We start from the raw sequence: 23,923 nt of genomic DNA on the forward strand, positions 1-23,923 counted from the left end.
TGAATTCAGAATCGTGTGTGCTAACCATTCGGATGCACGGGAACTATTTATAGGATAAAGAAATGGAAGTTTATATAAATTCTTTAGTTTCTTTGCTAGTTTTATCATCTGTCACCGAATAAAGTAAATAAATAAATTAAATACTGTGGAAGTCCACGCCATGTAGATTTGTTGTTGGATTGGTACTTTTCCGTGAGTTTCCTTTTTCTCTCCACTTTACTATTTTATTAGTTATACCATCATCACCATCATTAGGCTCTACAGAACAGAAGACTAGGGTGGAAATATGGGCATCATTTAATGAAGTTTTCGGTACAATAAGTTTTAAATTTGGGTCAATGTATGTGCCATTATTAGTACAAAGCACTGCAGGTTGTTTGAGGGTAATCCTTAGTTACTTGTTCCTAGTCTAATCTATAAAAGATTATCTTTTGTGAACTGAAAATGGTCCACGTTAGCTGGAAGTCTATTCAACCCTTAAAAAGAAGAAAATCTAAATGTATCCTTTGAACAAGTAAGTTCAATTCGGATTTATTGACTGCAAGACACTGTGCCTGGATTATTATTATTATTATTATTATTATTTTAAACTGCCATATGCACATCACCATTTTCACACTAATTTTCGCTAAGTTAAACTGTTAGCACGTGAGAAGCTAAAGGGACCAAGAAAAAGTTAAATAAGCTGGGCTGAAAAGAATTAAAATGCATTTAAAAATAATTATAGATAGAACAATGGAACATATTTTTAAAATGTCAAGTACTTACTTGATATGTTTGTAAGTAGCAAAAATTAAATTTCTTCGCTCCCTATATTTCAAAATCTTACGGATTCCATCGTCTGGGACACTGATGATACGAGATATAACAATGTAAAGAAGAATGCAACTGGTAGCCTCCCATCTTCAGTAGGTCAGAGGATAGAATCCGTAAGATTTTGAAATATACGGAGTGAAGAAATATATTTTTGATTGTTTAGAAATACTGTAAACTAAGTACTTAGCATATATAGCGATAATATTTCGTTTGTACATTGTAAATATTGTTATGCTCATAGGAAAATTACATATTCTAATGATTTTAGAAACATTATGGTAAGTTGTCTTTTGATTGCAGTTTGATTAAAACCATTTTGATTCTATATGACATGTAAATTTGTAAAAATAAAATGTGAAACAAATTTATTTTTTTCTCCCTTCTTTTTCCTGATTATTTTAAAATTACCTAGATACTGGAAGATGTAAGCGGTAATAGCTTTATTGAGAACCCGTCTGCACCACAGAAAGATCCTAATGCAGAAACTCTTCATTTTGTGAGAAATAAAGAGCAGAACCATCTACTAGGATTATATGACCAAGAAGAAATTGGTGATGAAAATCAGGAATTAAAGAAACCTTCAGGTGAAGTAACGTATGAAGACTTACAAAGTGAAGTTCTTCAGTTTCCTACGAACTGTCCAAACCCTAAATGCAATGCACCATGTGAAACGAACATGAAGGTGACAAGTATCCTTTTACATGAAATGTTAACTTTCTTATGAATATTTTTTTTTTTTTAATTTTGTATAAGTTGTTGAGAGTTGTAGTAAAGCAGAATGATAAATTGTTTAACTGATGACTGATATCATTCGGTAAAAATACATTACAAAGGGAAGGACAGAAGAAAGGAACGATCAGGGTTTCTGACGAAGACATCAATCTGATAATTTTGTTAGTGTGTCAGTATTGCTTTTGCCTTATTTTGTACCTGTGTAAAATTTAAATTCTTATTCCCCGGGAAAGAATCTTTATGCCATTCAAATGTTGTATATTGACGAGTTCCTGTATATCTGAGGAGAGTATTTCTGTGTAGTTATTATGCCAATACCGTGATGCTTATGTTTGTAAGCATAATGTCAGTGGAGGTCCAGATTTTCGATGTTGTAACAGGATCACGAGACAGTTGAAGAAGATAGATGTTTTAAAGGGTATTGAACTCCAGTCTACAAAGCTAGAAGTAATGGCGCTCAGAACATACGACGATAAGTCGGAAAATAAGTTTCCCCTGGCGGTTATGGGAAGAAATATTTATGCAAGTCATAAAGTATACTGCCAAAATAAAGAACAAGGTTTACTTTATTTGTCCACGCAAGAATCAAGGACGTTGATGCATTTGTCATACTGTTTTACAAGGTTTGAAAACATCCACTTGAAGAAAATGCGTGTCCTGCATACCAAAAAACTCCTTCATGGTTCTCTTCACTTCGTCATTGGTTCCAAAGTTCCATCCGCTGGAAGTTTTCTTTAATGCCGGAAACAATGGAAGTCGCTGGAGGCGAGGTCGGGACTACGGCGAATGAGCAAGGTTCTTTCAGCCGAAAGTTTTATGGTTTCATATTGCTGCCGCCTATAGTCATCCATGAAAAGAAGGTCAGGTCGCTTCCTGCAAATAGCACACTTCAGTCTTGTCACTGTCTGACAATACCACTGAACATTGATTGCTCCAGCCTTCATATTTGCTGGATATAGAATGGGCCGCTCGTTCAAACCTTCTGCTAGCACTGTGATAACACCATCTGCAGGATCTTGCTCGTATGTCACCAAAGCACGTATTAGTCTCGTATTAAACCAATGTTTTGTTTGCCCTATTGTTTTACTATTTCTCATTGTGATGGAGAAAAAAAGGAAGGAATTATTTTCAGACTTCCCTCGTATGTGTTGACCACACATCATCAGTTGAATACGTTGTAACTGACTTACCGTAGCGTGTAATGAGCTGCAGTGGCAGATGTTTTTATTTTTAGTAATATTGATTTGCTGTAAAAGTATGCCAGTACAATAATTAGAATACGGCGATAATATAACACGAACTTTGTGCTTTTTTTCATACTAGTCATAATTCGATGTATAAAATTATTTCAAAACAAATAGACACAAATGTTTAATTAATTTTATTAATTTAACAAATATTGGTTTAACTATTAATTCAATGCATTATTTTTCTCTAAATGTAATCTTTCTGTTACATTTGCATAATTTTCATAGGAAGTGATGTTTGCCTATATACATATTGAAACTTTTTCTTACTGTTGTTTCCTTAAACGTAACCAGAGATACCATGTTTTAAAGAAGTTGTGATCATGGCAACCAATTGTGAAGTTTGTGGTATGCGAACAAACGAAGTGAAATCTGGAGGAGGAATAGAGCCGACCGGAATAAGGATTGAAATCAATGTGTATGGAGAAGATGATTTTAATCGAGACGTATTGAAGGTAATTCTTGACTTTAACTACATATTTAATTACATTTATTAATAATTGTGGGATACAGATTAAATTCACTCTTCTGCTGTTTGTTTACGAGTAGAAGCAGAAAATAAAGTTACAAAGCCTGCAGTGAAACGTGTATATATTAACATACAATCGATACAATCATACGTTACTTTTGACATACTCTCCATATCGGCTGGGGCACTTATCACATCGTGGGATGAGTTTGAAGATTCCCTTCTGGTAACAATCTCTGACTCATCACCGAGCTCCTTTGTGGCTGAGCGGTTAGCGTACACGTCTTTTGTGTGGGAGACCCGACTTCGATTCCCGGTGGGAGCTGATATGGTTCGGATTCCACGTTAATCAGTAGGTCCCCTCTCATATAGCCTCGCTGCTGAAAGAGACGTTAAACTCAAAATCAACTCAACTCAACTGACCCATTACCGATTTTTCTAAAATTCTGCATGCAGTAATGGTTTGGGGTAAGAGTTACGAAAACGGCAAAGAAAATGTCCGGAACACATCACACAGAAAATATACAACGTGTTCCAAAAATTGTGGTTTGCGACAAAGAACTTTCAGACCTTTTTTAGCTATCGATTTGAAAGGAGGACCATTGGAAAGAGGAACAACATTTGCACATGATTGCCTAAGTCAAGAAAATATGTCACATGAGAAATAAATAGTAAAAATGTTTTGAAATTTTCATTTTGAATTTTATATATATATTTTATAATTTTATATATAGAAAAAATTCTGCAGGAAATTGGTATAGACATAGTGTAGTACCTATACCCAATTACCACTAAGTCGCAAGATAGCATTCAATGGGATCATAAAGAAAGATCTTATGTCGAAATGTGTACAGCACAAACTTACTAAATTTAGCGACCTTCTCGGAATAAGACCTGGAACACTGATGTTTCAAAATTGCTTAAATCAACGGTTCTTCACACTTAATAATCTGAATCCTCTTTGTCATAACCCCACTGATGAAGAAATTTGTTGATTTTAAATGGAATGTTCCATATATATATATATATATCTTATATCTTATCTTTGAACATTAAGAGTTAATCATAATTCTGGACTATGTCTCAATCATAGTGTACTTCTAGTGCTATAATGAAAAGCTTGATTAGTGTATACTTCAGTATGTTTCAATCTTAGTAGATGGCGTGTTATTGGGCAGGATTAGTTTCTCGGTTCAGAAAATTCGTTTCTGTCTATTTTCTCGAAAATTATGCAGGAATATTTATACTCAGCCATATCATTTTGTTTAGCTCAGTAAGATATGTCGATTCATAGATGCCTCATCTTGAGAATTTTTTTTTTTTTTTTTTTTTTTGTTAAACTGATAATATTGTAGGTTTTTTTTATTATTATTATTTGAACCTCCTCGTTTATGCACCGAGGCTAAAGGAGACAGTAATGATAATGGTAGAATGACGAAAGTGGAGGAAACGGGAAACTCCAAGAATATCCACACACACGGTGTTTGTTCACAACAATACTCACTTGGCGGGAGCCGGGATCGAACAAGGAACCCTATGTGCCAGATGTGAACGCTGTACCAGTGAGCCATCGCGGCCTCGTAGAATTTAAGTCAGCTTGATTATGATCATCAGCCTTTCTTTTTATTCCATTACCCTCGAGGGTATAACGTATATCATCATTATCATAACTTTTGTAGTGTCGCTGTCAGGTACCTGTTGCAAATTGAGAAACCTCCATTTACTACTGTGTTACAGTAATCTCTTCGTCGTGACGTCAAGAATTTGTCTGCTCTGTTCTAATAGCATCCATCAATTGTAGATTGTACTTTTATTCATTCTGTCTTTTTTTTTTCTTTCTTTGTTTCTTCGTAGCTTCTATTTGTCACTCAGAATGTAACTTTCCAAATTTTCTAATCCTAAACTGTATAATTATTATAATGTAAGTCCCTTTAAGAGCAATCTTATCAATAAACTCACATGAAAAAATGTTCATCTAGATGACGGAACCACATTCTAACTTCCCACTTCACTCCACTGTCACAATCAGAATTAAGTTCTCTCAGATATTTCGGAAAAGGCTGAAAACCTGGTGTAGTTAGATCTGGATTGTGTACAGGATGAGATAACAATGAGACTAAGTTGAATCTTCTTAGTTGTCATTGCACGGTGTAAAGGCGAACATTTGTGGACGAACTCGTGCAATGCGAGGTTTCAGTTTTGTGAGATTACTACTTCAGAATTGATTGTAGTTACCTTAAGGGAGAATTCCAGGTACACTATATCATGAACACCCCAGAATATCATCAGCATGGCTTTGCCTGCCGATAACACAAGCTTAAAGTTTTTTTAATGCAGGCGATACTCCATTAAATATAGGGTTAAATATAGGCGATGCAGGCAGGTGCTCTTGTTTTCAGAATCGAAATGGTGTACCCAAGTTTTATCATCTATAACGATGTTGTTCAAGAACTCATTACCTTCGTGTTCATGGTGCTGAAACACCTATTTGCAAATATCCATTTTTGTTCGGTTTTGTGTTGGGCGTCATCTTCACCATGTGCAAACTTTCTGGTGTTCCAGATCTATAATTATCTCCTCCACTCACTCCCGTGATATGCCACGCTTCATAACAAGTTCTGCCTATGTGATGCGTCGGTTCTTTCGAAACAGTTCACCAACAAGATTGCGAAGTGGTTCATCTGTTGCAGTGTGTGGCCGGCCCCTTCATAATAAGTTCTACTGTACCTGTGTGATGCACTGGTTCCCTCGAATCAGTCCGTCAACACGATTGCAATGTGGTTCATCCGTTGCAGTGGATGGCCTTCTACTTTGTTCTCTTGTCAACTAAGGCAAGCTTTGTTCTAATTGGTTTTCTGTACGAGCGTGAACAGCCTAAATCTTCCCGTACTGATGTCTACACAGTCCTTCCTGTATACAGCCGTCATTTCCCGATGCGTGTTAATTAGGGCACCTTCTGCTGTGAGAAATTCGATCATCACATGCACCTTCAGCCACACCGACATAGTATTGTTACATGCCACCATGTTTCTTGCTATAGCTCTGACTCTAGTGCTGATGAGTTTGAAACTTCAAGAGAAAAGTGTCATTAATACATTGTAATGGTACTCACAATCGAATATTTGTTTACATTCAAGAATAAAAATAGGAGACGTTACATTCCAGCATTGTTTCTATCTAAATAATTAAATATTTGTATTCGTCAATTTATTTCATTAAGTAACTGTCCGAAAAGAAACTTATTGCCAGGAACTTAAATTAGATCAATCCTCGACTCACCTCTCTCGATACTGGGATTTGTCAAAGGACTTAGAATCAAAATGAAAACAGAGAAAACAAAGGGGAGAAGAGCTGAAACATGCCAAATAAATTACTCAATGAAGGAAATTAAACTTACTTCTGAGTACTTAGGAATCTCCAAACACGTCAAAGAAGACAAAAGAAGTGGTTGAAACTGTGTGATGATTACCAAGTAAGACGTATTCACAAATAAGTATTTTCTAGGAATTTACGATTACCTCCCTCTTCAACTCAAGTAATTCTCATATATTAAAATTAATCATAAAGCATACATTTAGAACTGATTATTTCAAGCTACGGGAATAATGATGTTATTCCTTACATAGGTTTGAGTACTTACAATATTATATTTAATAAGGCTCAAAATTCAGCAAATCCTACCACTAGCCTAGCCTGAACCAACGATTCTTAATTCAAATTGTTAATTCCAAAAGCTCCGTTACAGAGATGACAGGTAATAAATACATACTTACATAGTCTGCGAATTTATATTTTAAATTTGATTTTTTTTTATAGTACAAGCAATGATATTACTTGTAATTTTTTTTTTTCAGTCTGATACGTGCTCAGTGATTATTCCTGATTTAGACCTCGAGGCTGGTCCTACTGTATTGGGAGGTCGATATACAACTGTAGAGGGTCTCTTGAAAGCCATGAGAGACCAGCTGGCAGAGAATGATGTGGTGTTTGGTGATAGTGCACAAGTGGATACTAAACAACGATTTCAACAGTTTCTAGCAAAAATGGACGAGGTGTTACAAGGCAAGAGAGAGATAACTATAATTTTAGACGATCCTGCAGGAAGTAGTTATGTTGAGGTAATAACATATGTTGAAAATTTTCCTTCTTTTTGTTTCGATTTTAAGCTGTTTGGTAAACACGTATAGGAAGCCTTCCATTTAACGGAATAATAGAGGCAAAAGGGTGTCCGTAATAAAGAAAGTCCGTTAAATCGCGAATTATGAAGAACATTTAAAATAGGATATTACATTTGAAATTGTGCAATATAATGTAATTGTAAGGTATTTAATGTACCTACTAGTAAGAAAAAAGAACTTTACAAGTGTGTTTTAGAAAGGTGAAGAAAAGAACTGTGTGTGCAAACCGCTGTCGTATTATAATCGCATCTTTAAAAAAAAAATGATCAAAGTTTTTGTCACAATAATTTCTTTCTCCCAACTGCGCTACATTAGTCAAATTCTATCAGTTGATTCGAGGGTTTATTGTATAAGTAATAATGAATGTCCTGATGTATTATCAGCTAACCAAAAATATTCGTCAATCTTTCAAATTGCTCTTCCAATGACTTCGCGCAGGAAGTAGTAGTAGTATAGGGCGTATGGGCACGTGAAGTGTAAAAGGCACATCGTAATGAGTCTGTGGACTGTCCTAGCGACATCAATAGTGTGGATGTAGTACTCAAATAATCCCATATTATGAATGTGGAGAACTCTGTTATTTGCAAATGCCTGCCTTATGAATACAAGTTGGGTACAAAACTGGCTATTAGCAGCCCGTAAAATGTAGGGGGGTTTACGGATAATGAAATAAATATATTTACGGCATAGAACTTGTTCAAAGAGAAGTACCTGAAAGAGTGAGTCTCATTTAGGACCACTAACGGTGAGGATGCATTGAGGACAGTGATTGAAATGTATCCAAGCCAGACTCTTGCAAGAAGATTTCTTGTAAATGTTCATTTACACGGAATTGATAAATTGTGGGAGCTATAACAAATTCCTCGCTACTGTTCTGTCACAACATAGACTCTCTTCTTAGAGCTTTAACGTAATAAGATTAAAGATGGGTGTTGTACACAGATTCAAAACTGTGATACCAGTGTTTAACACCGGAGGAATCAAAACTACATAGATCGAAGCCCCCCGTTGCACCCAAAGAAGTTATTGGAATGTACTTGGCAGACAGGCGCCGCAATTTTCTAGTACGGTATAAGCTATTACCTGATTGTCAAACGATCAACTAGAATGGAACTACAGCGTGTTGAATATATGATACGACAAAGGCAGTCTACACTAGTCAACAGAAGAGGTGTCCTCTATGTTCAGGCGGGGCCGCGGTGGCTCAGTGGTAGAGCGTTTAACTTGGTTTGAACCCAGCTCGCGCCAAGTGAGCTTTGTGGTGGACAAACATCGTGTGCGTGGGTTTTTTCGGGGTTCTCGTTTCCTCCCACTTTCTTCATTCCACCATTTCATTCATTTTTCATCATCACCTCTCCTCTAGCCTAGCCGGCATAATCTTGGGACGTAAAACTCAGATTTCATTTCATTTCTTTCTATGTTCAGGACAATTCTTATATTTACCCTGAGGGATTAAAAATCGTAAATGAAAGCTTGTTACCCCGTCATTCGTATATCTCTCCAACTGACGTATCACCTGTCACTGGATAACCACATGAAAAACAAACGGTTCAAAAATAGAAATGAAGTGGAGAATGAGATGTCTGTATTCTTCGCCTCCAAAGACGTTTCACTAGTGGAAGAGTCTTGGAGTGTTATGTCTCATTGACAGTATCCTGTAGATTTTGTGGGAAACAACTTCCAGTGATTAAATCTACGTCATCATGGAGGTAAGCGTCTTTCATTTCTACCTTCCAAATGCGCACTACTTTCTTGGATAGCTGATTCGTGTGTGCTAGCGTAATCGGTGATTGCATTAGACTAGAGTGAGAAATTGCATTATTACCTTCAGAAATAATAATAGTTTTCTCTTCTGTGTATGATAAGCATTAGATATAAGCTCGTAGTACTTTTGATCAGTCATACTAAAATACAAGGCCATATTTTGAAAAATTTTCGACTGCAAAACATGCAGTATTATACAAAGCTGTTGGTGATACATGAGCAACAGAAGATGAAATAAGGATATACTGAAATTCTACATTTTCTGAGCAAATGTGTAAAAGTGTCACAAATGATACACTATCGTATAATTTAGCTTATGAGTTACATTGCATGAACATTCATATATACGGACATCCAATTCTTGCCATATAGCGAATGACATTATCAAGACGAAGAAAAAAATACTATATATCAAATGTGGGCAGTGACGGCTCTTAATATTTAGTCTTCGAAGGGTAGCAACACATAATCTTTATATATATATATATATATATATATATATATATATATATATATATATACAGGGTGGTTCAGTAATGTTGGACAGCCCTAAATAAATCGGAAACCAGAAGAGATATTAGCAAGAGTGTGGTGGATCCAGATACTTGTGGAAGGGGGACGTCTTTTGATGTACCACACAATGTTACAAGGTCAACAGTGTTGCCAGCTCAGTACAAAGTTGTATTTTTTTAAATGGAACATATGTAAGTTTATGCTATCAAGATAATTAGTACAGAATGTGAATACCAACAAGCGAAACCGCACCTGTCAGTGTTGCCAAATAAGGAAGTTATAAAGCTTCAAAGATCAAGAAATTAAAGTGTCCGTAGAGCAAAACTAGCAAAAAGGCAAGAAAAATAATACTACAGAATGAAAAGGAGTAACCGAAAGAGTAAACCAAAGAACGCATAGCATCCAGTGAGTAACAGGGTTGCCACAGCAAAGGGGGGAAAATTGAAAATTTTGCAGTTACCATAGGAGGAAAAGTGCCCATATGACATAATGCTGAAAACACCATAGAAAGTCTATGTAAGATTCAGGAATCCTAATAGCGTTTGTTCGAAAGCGATATCTCTAACCGTTCCTGAGATACACCAAAGGTGTGCGGGGTTTGCAACACTGCGTAATAATTCCGTCGCCCTCTAAACTACAGGAACAAGTAATGAAAATGACACGTCCAAAAAAATGTAAGAACTACACGGGTCTAATCGTCAAATAGAAGGCAATTATACCTTTATGTTTACAAGAACATATGATGAAGTGTGGGATTTTCCCCGTAACTCGTATGGGACACGGAGACATCATTGTTACGCAACGTCCGTGACAATATACACATTATGGTACACAAACCAGATCAGGTGTTCTTGTGATGTAGTGGTTAACAATTCGGGCTACGACGTAGGTCGTTGGTTCGATCCCATTCAGGGCTACTGCTGTTCTTTCAACAAGCAATATAATTACGTTAGATAGAGGCGATTTACTATGAAACGTTTTACTAACGTTCCTTGGCTTCGCGTTAGGATGTAGTCGGTTACACACATAAGAATTCCAAATCTAGAAAGAATAATAATTACATGGTTGTAGCAGTGAACCATTGTTTTTAATAATAATAATAATAATAATAATAATAATAATAATAATAATAATAATAATAATAATAATACGTTTTACTGAACGCTGGAATAGGCCAGTTATAACAATCATCAATAATGTTTCAACAAGCTCGTATCATGCTTGTTGATGGTTCTCACAACATGAAGTCTGTCAAGCTGAAAGCAAGTGACTGCCAACCGTACCAAGCTATCATACTGTATGAATACAGTGTATTGACCATACTAATAGTAACAATAAATGCGTGGATCAGTGTTAGATAAAGGCAAGAGAAATGACGTAAAACCTACCTTGTAACATATAAGAGGAAAACTTAATCAGTTTCAAGATGAGTACGCAAGATGGCGCTTACTGTTAGATTTTGCTACTCCTGTGCTCAATTTTATGAAATTTTTACTTACAAGCATAAATTATTTTACACGTAGTTGTCTCATTACGGAATATGAATATTATATTATCGTTTTTGTGTTATGTTTTACATTTTTTCCACGTAAATATTATACGCACGTGAAAGACAAAGATAGTTTATTTTGAAGATCATTTTAAACGTTAAATATGTAGCCTAATATGTGTTATTTCTTTTTTCTTCTTTTCGTTCCTTTCTTTCTTTATTTTTGCTGAAACTTAATTTGCTTAGGTAAAATATTATATCTTCTTGAAAATAATCTATTTATGTTTTTGAGCTTTCATATAATCACGAATAGTTCCCTGAATAAGTTAGTGGAAAATACTAATTAATTTCACTTATTAGGGAAGGTTGTGGGGTGTTACTCTGACTTCATATTGATACTATGCTCAGTCGACTTCTTTTTACATATGAAACAGTTGGGTAACCGGAGAAATCCTCGATCGCAAGCTTGTGCGAATTATGAGCGTTAAAATTTCAAAATTGAACAGATTTTGAAAAAGTTTGAAGAAACCATTTTTTGAGATACACGCTTCATTTTTAGTACTGGGGTGTTTTCTTTGGTGCTCGACAGAATGGTAAGGTCAAAACATACGCATTTTGCAAGATACGGAAACTTATTGGGAAAGGGTTGAAGAGTAATGGCGTCTTTCAACTTGCAAATTGCATCCTATTTGGCACACCGGGTAAATAGGCTAATAAAATTTATTTGAAAGCAACTGTATTGCCATTCAAGTGTCACTTTCCCGTGTGGCCACCTAAACATTAAACAATGCATTTGTCTCCGAAATGCTTAGCTGCGGAACTAACTTCAACGGGACTCCCAACCCAACAGGACTCTGTGCATTGTAGAAAAAATTAAATATTTCAATTTAACATCCAATGATTATACCCTTTAGGCTAAAGAAGACGATGATTAAGGCAAGTGAATGGTGATGGAAGAATTGATGGAATGAGAAGGAGGGAGGAAACAGGACTACCTCGAGAAAACCCATGGACATGATGGTATTCATTGTGGAAGACGGTGTTTTTGGGCTGGCTACCGGCCTAGTTCCATACTCACTCATTTTTTAATTTTTTTTTTAAAGTTTTAAAGGTTTTTTGACACCTCGTAACATTAGAAAATTGTTGTTTCCGTAACTACCGGATATGGAAGTGGAGATATAATTTTAACAACTGGTTCCAAGAACCTGAGAAATTTTAATAACCGGTCCGGGCGAACTAGGTGCATGACACCATTAAACAAAGCAATATGCTCTGTCAACGTTAAGGCCATGAGCGTCCGCAGCTGAGGTAAGGGGACAATCGCTTTACCTTGCATTTTCGAAAGGTGTTTGGTTGTTTCAAAACGCTTTCATCCGGAAACACACGTGAAGGCACATTATATTTGGCTACACCTACTAGAATATTTAATATAGAGCTATTTAATGTAGTCCTCAATAATAATTGTTTTGCATTATGCGTTATGTGCATCAATGTATGTCGGTCTTTTGCCCCTTCCCCGCCTTTGGAAAAAACCTGCGATTGTTTCTGGATAAAAGTGTTCTTATTCGGAACTGTTATTATGTTCAGGTGTGCATAGTATCAAGTATGAACCAGTACTGAAAGATACCGTGAAACTGTTTTGAATATATGCCACTATAAACAAGAATTAGAGAATTCATACTTGAGCTTGTTATTGTTGAAGATCATGTGATATATGAAGTACAGCAATCATGGTGGAAAAGCAAGTACTTGCAAAACACTTGGAGAATTGAAGTAGGTTAAATATACTAGCAGATTTTAATAAAATTAGCTGTAAATAGTTCGGTAGATAGATCACTTCTGGCACACGAGATCGCTGTTTCGATCTCAATTTTCGCCAGGAAGACTTTATGTAGGACCCCTAGTGTGCTTGGATTTTCTCGGTGTTTTCCCACTTCCTTCAGTCCACCATTTTGATAATCATCATCACTGCTCCTTTTAGATTCGGACTATAACCGTGGAATATTAAACCAGAAAAATTCAAATAGCGCCTTCGGCACCCTAACATCCATGCTAATCGTGTAGCTTTACTCGCTGCGGAAACTTATGCAGAATCATTCTGATGCGTGATTACTAAAGAGTTCGACTAACATGTTCCCTGCAGTAGTCAGGCCTTTTATGTGACGCTAATCATGCGTCAAAACGACCCTGTATAAAGCCCTATCTCAGATTCCTCATTCCACCTGGATTGTGGAACAAATCTGTCTGTGTAAGTAAGCAACCTAGTAAAGTTAATAGTTTTCATTTAACGTAGCCGTGTTTGGTTCACAATTTTAGTCATAATGATTATGCCATCTAAAGTAAAGTTGCACTAAGACATTCAACTTACAAAATACATGCACTGGGGAACACAACTTACAAAATACCTGCACGATAATACAACTTGACAAAATACCACGCTTGAAGGAACTAAGTCCGTTTGGTTGAAAAGATCGGATTTGTGTAATGGTTTTGTATTTGTATTCTTATTCTTAATTTGCACCTTTCAGACATCTAGTTATAGATAAATGTATAATATACAGGGTTTGAAAAAACCCGGGTATTTTTGAAAAAAACCAACCCACCTGGGACCATGTGGGTTTTTCGGGTATTTTCGGGTTTAATTGGGTTTTTTCGAAATATTTCAATGTCTTTGGGTTAAAATTTTAAAAAATGATTTACATTTCAAGATTGTCATTATCACAACTTGCAACATTTTTCTATTCTCTGCTGTTTTGAAAAAATGGCCGCCATATTGAATTTTTTTTATTGAATAGCCGAAAAAATCTATACAGCAAATTTAGAATGTCTCGTGCTTCTACCCTCAAAATTTGAACTTAAAAAGTCCGAAAATTGTACCCTGTAGCATGGATACACGCTATTTTGAATAATGGCCGCCATTTTGAAATTTTATGCCGTCAAAATATATACAGCTAATTTAGTCTCTCGTGCTTTTACTCTGAAAATTTTAACTTGAAAGACCGAAAACTGCCCTTTGTAGCGTGGATATCCGCTATTTTCTTTAAAAGAGCCATTTTGTAATTTTACGTTCGTATGCCGCCAAAATCTATGCAGAAAATTTAGTGTGTCTCCAGTTTGTATCCTGAAAATTTAAAAGACCGAAAGTTGAACACTGTGTAGTACAGGCAGACAAACGAACAAATGTAGATCATCCCAGGAGCCTGAGTGACGTTCGGCAAATATGAATACCAAATAGTTAAATTAATTTGAAACAAAGACGTAATTCATCAAAATGTCTTATATGAAATAAATATTTGTCAACGTAAAATAAATGGTTTTATTGTTGAAGTTCACTTTCGATGCTTTGTGCGTTCAATTACAGGAATTTCCCGAGCACTTGTTGCAAGACGGTTCTTTTCTAGTGTTTGCTAACTATGGAAAGTAGAAAAACCGCACCCCCGCAACACAAAATTCCCTATGATATAGGTGTAAGTGTAACGTATCTCTGTTTGGACCACCTCCCCCATGGGGAGGAAAATACTATCGTGAACAAAAGTGCATTAGCACCTGTATTCTGCATATCCTCGGTGCATTCAATAATAATCTTAATGCTATAAATTAGGAATGGCCAAAATTTTCCGAATTCCGGAAATTTCACTTTCCGGATTTCGAAAAATTTCAGAGTTCAGAAATTTTTCCGAATTCCAGGATTGGCCATCCTTACTATAAATGAGAAACTGAAATCGGCATTGATCATTTTTGTATTTATCACCACTTATTTAAAATTATCGAAACAAATTAATAAATTAATCTTTACTTGACAATTTTGGATTTGGAAAATGAAATTTATTCTTTAAACTTACACTTCACTACAGAAAATTGCTTTAAGAAGTACTTTTTTTTTTTTTTACTCTCAATAAATGTATAAAGTTCCTTACAAATAAATTTCAAATTTTCCGTGATACAGTCCCTGTCATCTCTTCAAAATTATGTAAGCAGATGAACAAAATATATTAATCGTTGATAGATGGTGAAAGGTGAGTTTTGGATTTACAGAATGAAAGTTACTTTTTAAATCTATACTTTGAACTAGGTATAAGTTTGAAAAAACTGGTCATAAATGGGCTGGTAAGAAATTTGCACCGGTCACCGGCTTTAATCAAAATAACAGCAATATTTCCGGCCAGGCCGGTGAAAAACCAACCCTATTCTTTTCCGAAAATTAATTTAAAACAATTAACAAAGATGGGCCTATAAATTCATATTTTATAAACTAAATGTTTCAAAATGTAATAAATGAAATTAAATATCTTCCAGCGTAAAATAAATATTTTTATTGTTGAAGTATTCACTTCCGATGCTTTGCGCATTCAATTGCGGGAATTTCCCGAACACTTCTTTCACGACAGGTTTTCCCTGAAAATGCAGCTTGCTTTACTGTACATCGAAAGTTCAATTAACACTGAAGTTTGAATTCAGCACTTGAAATAGTAAGCGTTACGTAGTCTTGGGAGCTCCAAGCATTAAGCTTCTTAATTTTGACAAGAATTTTTATGTTATTGCTGGTGTTGATTCTACAGAATGCTTATTTGAAGGGTAGCAACAAATGACTGTTGTTGGAAAACCAAATTTTTCTGAATACTTTTGTTACCACCAAAGGTAAGAAATAATACTAATAGGTTTACTAATGTATTTACATATTTACTGTTAGTACCGGCACCTATGATCTTAAACCCGTCAACGTATGAGGGGTAACGTCTCTCGGCGGCGTCGAGTCAGCAAGCACACTATTCACGGAAAGTACTTCTCTAAAATATAGAATTGCTTATTTTACTTCAAATAGGCTATAAGCATAATCCACACATTAATTTGTTCTATAATCATCTCAAGCTAAGGGAAGTTTTTTATTCATTCATTCTGTTTATTCCGAACTTTATAAAGGTCTTATGTTGAATTTTGTTGTCTACCTTAAAGTGAAAGCATCTAATTCGCCTAAATAAAGTTCAAAATCTGATAAAAATAACTTTCAATGTGATCACCTTAGTTGTAACAATAATATACTAACAAAAAGCTCAAAAACCCAGGTGGGTTTTAAGGCGGGTTTTTTCAGGTGGGTCCAACCCGAAAAAACCCGCTGGATTTTTTCGGGCTGGGTCCACTTGGGCAAACCCTGATAATATATCTGTCATTTGCTGAGAAAATTTTACCATAAAAGTAGTTTTAGTTACCCCTAAATGCAGTTTGAGTCGACTTTTGCCCAGAAAACGTTGGAATGTTAGCCATGATATTTAAGCCCCTAAAGTAAAGCTGCTCCAAGAATTGCAACTTCCCTTACAAAATTACATTTTTGAACGTACTAAGAATGTGTTTTGTCCTATCCATCTAGGTAATGATTTTGTATTTGTACACGTATCCTTAATCTGCACCGTAGAGACATCTAGTTATAAATAAATGTATAACGTTTAACTGCCGTTTTCTGAGAAACCATTACCATAGAAATATAATTTTTCTCTAAATGCAAATTGAGTTGCACTTTAACCAGAAAACGATGGAATTTCTAAATTAGAGATAAGTTTTACATCAAGGATTGCAACTACGCTTATAAAACACCATTTTTGAGCGTACTTAGAGTCTATTTTGTCCAAAAGATGAAATTTATGTAATGATTTTGTATTAGTATACGCCCCCAGGCCCCGCGTTTGCCCGGCCTACGGCCTCCATCTCTTAGGTATCAGCGTATGCACGAGGAGTGAATTTTGTGCATTTGCTCTTTAATCACATTTCCTGAATTTGGCACAGCTGGGGGGCTTCGCCCCCTAGATCCTCACGTTTACTCGGCCTACGGCCTCGCACCTCTTAAATCCACAATTCTACCAAATTTCAAGTTTTTTTCCTATTTCAACTATCTAAAAGATAACATTTTTTATCCTAAGAAAACGCCCATTTAAATAACATGGGAATTTCTTCATCCCCCCTTTAGACCCCTTAAAAATTAAAAATATTCACTTTTGGCAATTTTCTTGTACGTTAGTCCCGGAAGGCTACACTCTTACGAAATTTCATCATTCTAGTCCTGCCGGAAGTCTCTAAACATTTTGGGGTGTAGAAAATGTCCCATATAAATAACATGGGGAAGATTTTTCAGTTTCTTATAAAACCACTCTACATTTGGAAATTTTTATTTTTAGCGAATTACTTAGTTAACGCTAACGAAAACGTATAAGCATACCGAATTTTAAGTTTTTATTTTAATTCCAAGTACCTAAAATATGAGATTATAGGTCAAAAAAAGGCCCATTTAAATAACACGGGGAATTTCTTCACCTCTCCTTTAGATCTCCTAAAAATTAAAAGTATTCAGTTTGGCAATTTTTCTGTCGGTTAGTCCCGAAAAGCTACAATCATGTCAAATTTAAGCATTGTAACCCTACAGGAAGTGCCCAATAATTTGCGGATGTAAAAGGTGTTCCCCATACAAATAACATGGGAATGATTTTTCAGTTCCCTATAAAACCACTCTAAAGTTGGATTCTTTTTATTTTTGCCAAAAGTGAATATTTTTAATTTTTAGGAGATCTAAATGAGAGAGTATATATTAGTGTACCATAATGTGTATATTGTCACGGACATTGCGTGACAATGATGTCTCCGTGTCCCATACGAGTTACGGGGAAAATCCCACACTTCATCATATGTTCTTGTAAACATAAAGGTATAATTGCCTTCTATTTGACTATTAGACCCGTGTAGTTCTTACATTTTGTTGGGCGTGTCATTTTCATTACTTGTTCCTGTAGTTTGGAGGGTGAGGAATTATTATGCAGTGTTGCAAACCCCGCACACCTTTGGTGTATCTCGGGAACGGTTAGAGATATCGCTTTCGAACAAACGCTATTAGGATTCCTGAATCTTACATAGACTTTCTATGGTGTTTTCAGCATTATGTCATATGGGCACTTTTCCTCCTATGTCAACTGCAAAATTTTCAATTTTCCCCCCTTTGCTGTGGCAACCCTGTTACTCACTGGATGCTATGCGTTCTTTGGTTTACTCTTTCGGTTACTCCTTTTCATTCTGTAGTATTATTTTTCTTGCCTTTTTGCTAGTTTTGCTCTACGGACACTTTAATTTCTTGATCTTTGAAGCTTTATAACTTCCTTATTTGGCAACACTGACAGGTGCGGTTTCGCTTGTTGGTATTCACATTCTGTACTAATTATCTTGATAGCATAAACTTACATATGTTCCATTTAAAAAATACAACTTTGTACTGAGCTGGCAACACTGTTGATCTTGTAACATTGTGTAGTACCTCAAAAGACGTCCCCCTTCCACAAGTATCTGGATCCACCACACTCTTGCTAATATCTCTTCTGGTTTCCGATGTATATAAATGAATGTAATGTATGTATGTTTGTTCCAGTATAACTCTGGAGCGCCATGAGGAATTTTAACCAAACTTGGTACACATATTACGTCAGTCTGGAAAGGAGTATTGTACACCGACAATACTCTTTTCCATGCCTAGTACACCTAGGGGGAGGAGGAAATAGAAATGATCGATATTAGTGTCGAATTCATAGTTTTCGGGATCCATGAGCTGATTGGTGACAGTTCAAATTGTCTTTAAGTCCAATTTCATGCCCCCAGTGAGAGTAAGATCTAGCAGAACTAAAGGGAGTAGGAGAGGTGACATAAAAACTATATCATGTGGACCTGATAGAAAGAACCAATTATTTTGTAGTACATAACTTCAAAAGTGCTGCTGAGCAATTATGTGAACCAAGCTTATATTTTCTAACATTTACTACGGATCTAGGCAAAGAAACAGGCTTAATATCTGTTCCATTATTTAATCGGTAATTTTTCGATATAGAATCTGAAATCATCACCTAATAAAATTAGTAACTAAATATAATAGAAATTAAGTTTAATGTGACAAAATAATAATAATAATAAGAATAAGAATAAGAATAATAAAAATAATAACAGATGTGTTGAATATTTACACACTCCAGATAGAACTATTCCCTAAGAGCCATTACTGAATTAGGATAGAAAGAGGTAATAACGATGGATGGGAGTAGGAGAATCGTCTTATTTCAATTAAAATATATGCGAATTGTTTTCCGTGTCAGTGTGATAGTATAAAATACAGTATATAAATAATAAGGAATGTGAACATGAACACATGGAAAACCAAATCAAGATACTTGCGTAATAATCTTGAGTATAACCAAGTGAAACAAGTACAAATTAAAATTTTAAGTGTTTCAGTCATGTCAGACAATAAAAAAATAAGAAAATACAAAGAAATTGAGGAGGCCTGATTTTTAAACTGGTTTTAATATAAGCTCGTAATTTTTCCTTTAAATCATTTTAAGAGTGATTCGCTTACTTCTATCAGTTGTGATAACGTCTTAAACTGTCAAGTGAATTCTAATTAAAAACAATTGAACACTCGTCTTTCTTTCAAAAATCCTATCTGAACTCTCGCAGGGTGGTGATCGAGATATTTCTCAAGAATAGTTGTAAGATCTTTGTTTAATACAATCCTATTGCTGTTCACAGTTTAGTATAGTATCATTAGAAGTCCAAAGGCTTCTGGAAGATTGGAGTTCTTCCATGACTATGTGGTTATTATACACACTTTTTGTAAGGGAGACCCGGATGCTACTCCCAGTGGGAGCTTACGTAATTCAGTTACAGGGTGTCTATCGGTCATGAAATTCATGAAAAAGTCACGAAATCAGAAAAGGGTCATGAAAGTCAAGAAATTTAGCTTTTGGGTGACGATTTTTTATTTGTACAAATATAAGTACAGACTGGAAAATTTTGTTCTATAAAACGTCCAAATTCACCACCAAAAATGTCTATGGTCGGGTTTAGGCGCTACCAAGTCGCAAGCAAAGCATGCTTCTATTCGACCTAATTTGCACCTAAATTCGCTCTTGAGAATGTTACGGACTTTTATGGTTTGGTAAAGAAAAGATCACGAAAAAGTCACGAAATTTCAGTTTGGTAATTTAGTAGACACCCTGAGTTAGCTTCGGTTCTAAAAAAGGACGCTAAACTCCAAACCAACCCACTAGACTTTCAAAATATTGGTGTCCAATACGTTTAGGACGCGTATTTGACAAAGTTGCAGAATTGTGTTTGACGAAATTAACAGAATTCATAGGATAATTATTGTATTTAGGAATGTTTTTCTTTTTCAGAGCTTAGGTTCTCCGGATTCCAATTTAACTGTAAAGAAATATGAGAGAAGCTTTGAACAAAATGAAGAACTGGGCATAAATGACATGAAGACCGAGAATTACGAGGAGAGTTGACAAAGATTATGAAATGTACATAATTATGTAGAATAATTTGTGCACGTTTAGCGCTGTATATATACTAAGAAATTGATGTACATTTTTTTTCGGCACAATATGAACTCTTAAAATCAGTGTCTTCGTGTTTTATTTCAACAACCTGTACCAATCTTCGAAAATTTTAATGTGTTTAGAATGGAGTTAAAGAAATGGTAGAAACGAACAATGTATTATTACTGGCATACTGTGACAAATATACATGTGTCTCGGAATTAAGATTATTTGCATGGCTAAGTTCCTAAGATCTTAGCCAACTTGCTACGATTTGAAGTTCGGAAATGTGTGGTCAGTAGCATGGGCGCCCGAAGAGGGGGGGAGGATGGGGTCCGGGCCCCCCTGAATCACGAAAATGTGTACGTAATATAGCAAACCACGTATATTAAATACCACAAAAACCAGACGTTATATAGAAACCATGGAGATGTCCCCTTCCCCCCTAGAAAATTTTCTTTGGGCGCCACTGGTCAGTATGTAATCATCTTTTCTAATTTTTTAGACGAGTCAAACTATTGTTTTTTAGGTAGGGCCGTAATTTCCCTCCGATACTGAGCAAAGACCATTGCCAATGTCATGTGGTTTTCCCCCATCACATACTCATCTAAGTACTCTGCAGACCGAACATGTCTTGAATTCGTTGATTTCAGGGAATAGGCCGTTCGCTACGTTAAGACTACGTAAATTATTACAGCTACTTAATGGGGCTGCTGCTTTTCGTGTTTCGTGAAGATTTGCCCAATTGGGCTCAGCATGGCTGCAGTCCCATTTCAATTATGGAAATTGGTTATAGTCTTCAGAAGGGTTCAAGCTTACCTGTTCAGGCAGATGCTTTTTGAGATTCATTAATAATTTGTTATCCAAGGTTCAGTTCGGGAATGCAAACAGACCAGCTCTACCAGATAATGAGACATGTATTGTATCGTTATTTTTCTGCTGGGAATGAAGGTAAGATTTTTATTTTATTTATTTATTTTTATTTTTTTAATATATTTCTGAGACTACTGTCTTCTTTGACGGAAGTTAAGACGAAAATACAAACTACTAAGATTAAGAAAAAATCCTCAATGGAACAAGGAGAATCGTCAAAGCAAACTATGTAATTCGTAAAGTGCTTCTAATTCTTGAAGGTCTTCTCCGTGGCTTTTTAACCTTGAAGCGAGATGGTCGTATGTCAGTAGTCTAGGCTTACTGTCAACCTCTGTAGCATCAATGTGGATAGCATCCAATTTTATCTCTGCAATGCTAGTTTGTAGATCAATAGACTGTTCTATTTGCTAATTCCTTCTTCATATGATTTTTAATACCATTACTTCCTAAACTTTACAACCACTATGCAAATAATATATTACATATAATACAAAAGCATGCTGAACTACCAGATGAAATCATTACCTGAAAATTACTCACCGTATAAAACAGAAAATAACTTTTCATGTAAATAAATTAACCAAATGTTCAAGGTAGAATCTGTGAGTCATAATCTTGTAATATGCCAGAGATAAAGTTACACAAATAGGTTTTTATTACTTAAGGTAGAAATTACAGAAGGTTGATCCGTCTGTGTGTGTCCGAATTTGATGTCTCACCTACCTTAGGAAAAACCACAGGACCACCATCAGTTGGCAAGTACAGGAACGGGAAAAGTCAGGACGGGTTTTTGCATCTCGTGAGGTGTACGTTACGGCTCGAATTTTGTCAGAGTCTGATAGATAAATCCATGCTTCATCGAGTATGACAACAAATTTCCACTTTTCCTCGGGTAGATGGCGTTCGTAGGGGTGCCTGTAGTGGGTTTTTCACTCCCGATGGGCCGCAGTAAGGACATGTCCACGAATTTTAAACACCATCCGGCACTCCACGTAGATTGCAGTTCAAGTTGACTATGCTATGTGTAATCATCTTGCCATCACACGTGGAGAAGAATCTTCCTGCAGGGCTAATCAGCGCAACTTCTGAGCTATAGATGGAATTAACACAGTACATGGTCGCTATCTACTCCGATTACTGAGTGAACGAAGTACTGGAATGTCGTGGTGTTTATGTCGATTAATTATGTTCTTGATGGTCGTTGACCCCCAATGCACATCCATTTTCCTTGCACTTGTTTTGAATCTGTATCATGGAAAACTTGGCGTGGAAAAGTGCTACGATGTAGTCTTCCCAGACCCGGTTCACCTTGGAAGCCATGATGCACACATCACACATACATGCGAACTTGGCGCGATACTAGAGGTCTCTGACTTTTCTCCTGCTGTTCGAATCATTCGAATCGGTCGATTCTGTGAGCATGGGTTAAGATCTAAAATCGGACACAGAGATGGATCAACCTTCTGTACCTTAGGAGTTCTTAATCCGGCACGGAGGCCACATGAGTTGTAATCTGTTTGCATGTCCATCCAACAACCACTTCACTGGTTTAAAAAGAATTGACGTCACTGAAATATTGTGTGTTAGCTAAATTTCGGTTTTAATCAAATTCATATAAATTTTTAACATATCTAGGTTGAAATTGGGAATTTTTTCATTACATAAATTTGTCTCACATGAATTTCAACATGTATGGTGCCTCACTTCAGAAGATAATTAAGCCAGGTAAGTGCCTGATGTCTGCTTATATCTTCGTATTAAGAATTAAATCTCATTTTACACTTTCATGCAATGATAACACATAATAGTCAATTTCCTGTTTTAGTTTAAAGTATTAATGTTTCGAAATTTTAACCAAGTCAGCGTCCGTAATGATAGGAACTATGATGAAATTAATTGTAAAATTTCAAAAAATAATGATCAATCAAATAAGCACTATGAAATATCGAAATATCAAAAATCTTTATTTATTGAATTACAAATATCTCTGTTCCAATTATATGGAATATATAAAGAATTGTAACTTCTTTAATTTTAATGCATCACAAACCTTCAGTTTTTATCACAAAGGTTAGTGATACAATGATGAACCAGACACATTCAACAGGAGAGAAATCAGGTGAATGCGAGGTCACGAGAGCAGGGGAAATAATAGCCATCCAAGAATTGTCGGACGTTGTGTGCCACATGCGATCGCCGGTGGGAGCTCATGTGGTTCGGATTCCACGTTAATCAATAGGTCCCGTCTCATATAGCCTCGCTGCTAAAAGAGACGTTAAACTCAAAATCAACTCAACCCACATGCGATCGCACACTGTCGTGTTGGGAAATAGCGCAATTCAGAAAATGTGAGCATAAGTTTTAATTTCTCAAATGATATAACTGGCTGATCAACAGCCCGTTAATACAGGGGGAGAGGGTGCAAAGCAGGTATACAATTCATTATTTTTAATTTTTCAGATAATCATGGCTGGTAGTTATATTAAGTTTATTACATA

General features: G+C 35.8%; 1 protein-coding gene across 1 annotated transcript in view; it reads left to right on the plus strand.

The window, feature by feature from the left end:
* The window catches only part of Zpr1 (zinc finger protein Zpr1), a 39,085-nt gene extending 18,449 nt beyond the window's left edge, over positions 1-20,636 (plus strand). The window contains exons 5-8 of the mRNA XM_081730379.1: positions 1,229-1,505; positions 3,090-3,250; positions 7,119-7,382; positions 20,406-20,636. Coding sequence (XP_081586505.1) covers positions 1,229-1,505; positions 3,090-3,250; positions 7,119-7,382; positions 20,406-20,519 — 816 coding nt within the window. The 3' untranslated portion in view covers positions 20,520-20,636. The remainder of the gene's footprint in view (positions 1-1,228; positions 1,506-3,089; positions 3,251-7,118; positions 7,383-20,405) is intronic.
* Positions 20,637-23,923: the final 3,287 nt, after the last annotated feature.

Source organism: Thermobia domestica, chromosome 11 (genome assembly GCF_964235325.1).
Source record: "Thermobia domestica chromosome 11, izTheDome1.hap1.1, whole genome shotgun sequence".
NCBI lineage: Eukaryota > Metazoa > Arthropoda > Insecta > Zygentoma > Lepismatidae > Thermobia > Thermobia domestica.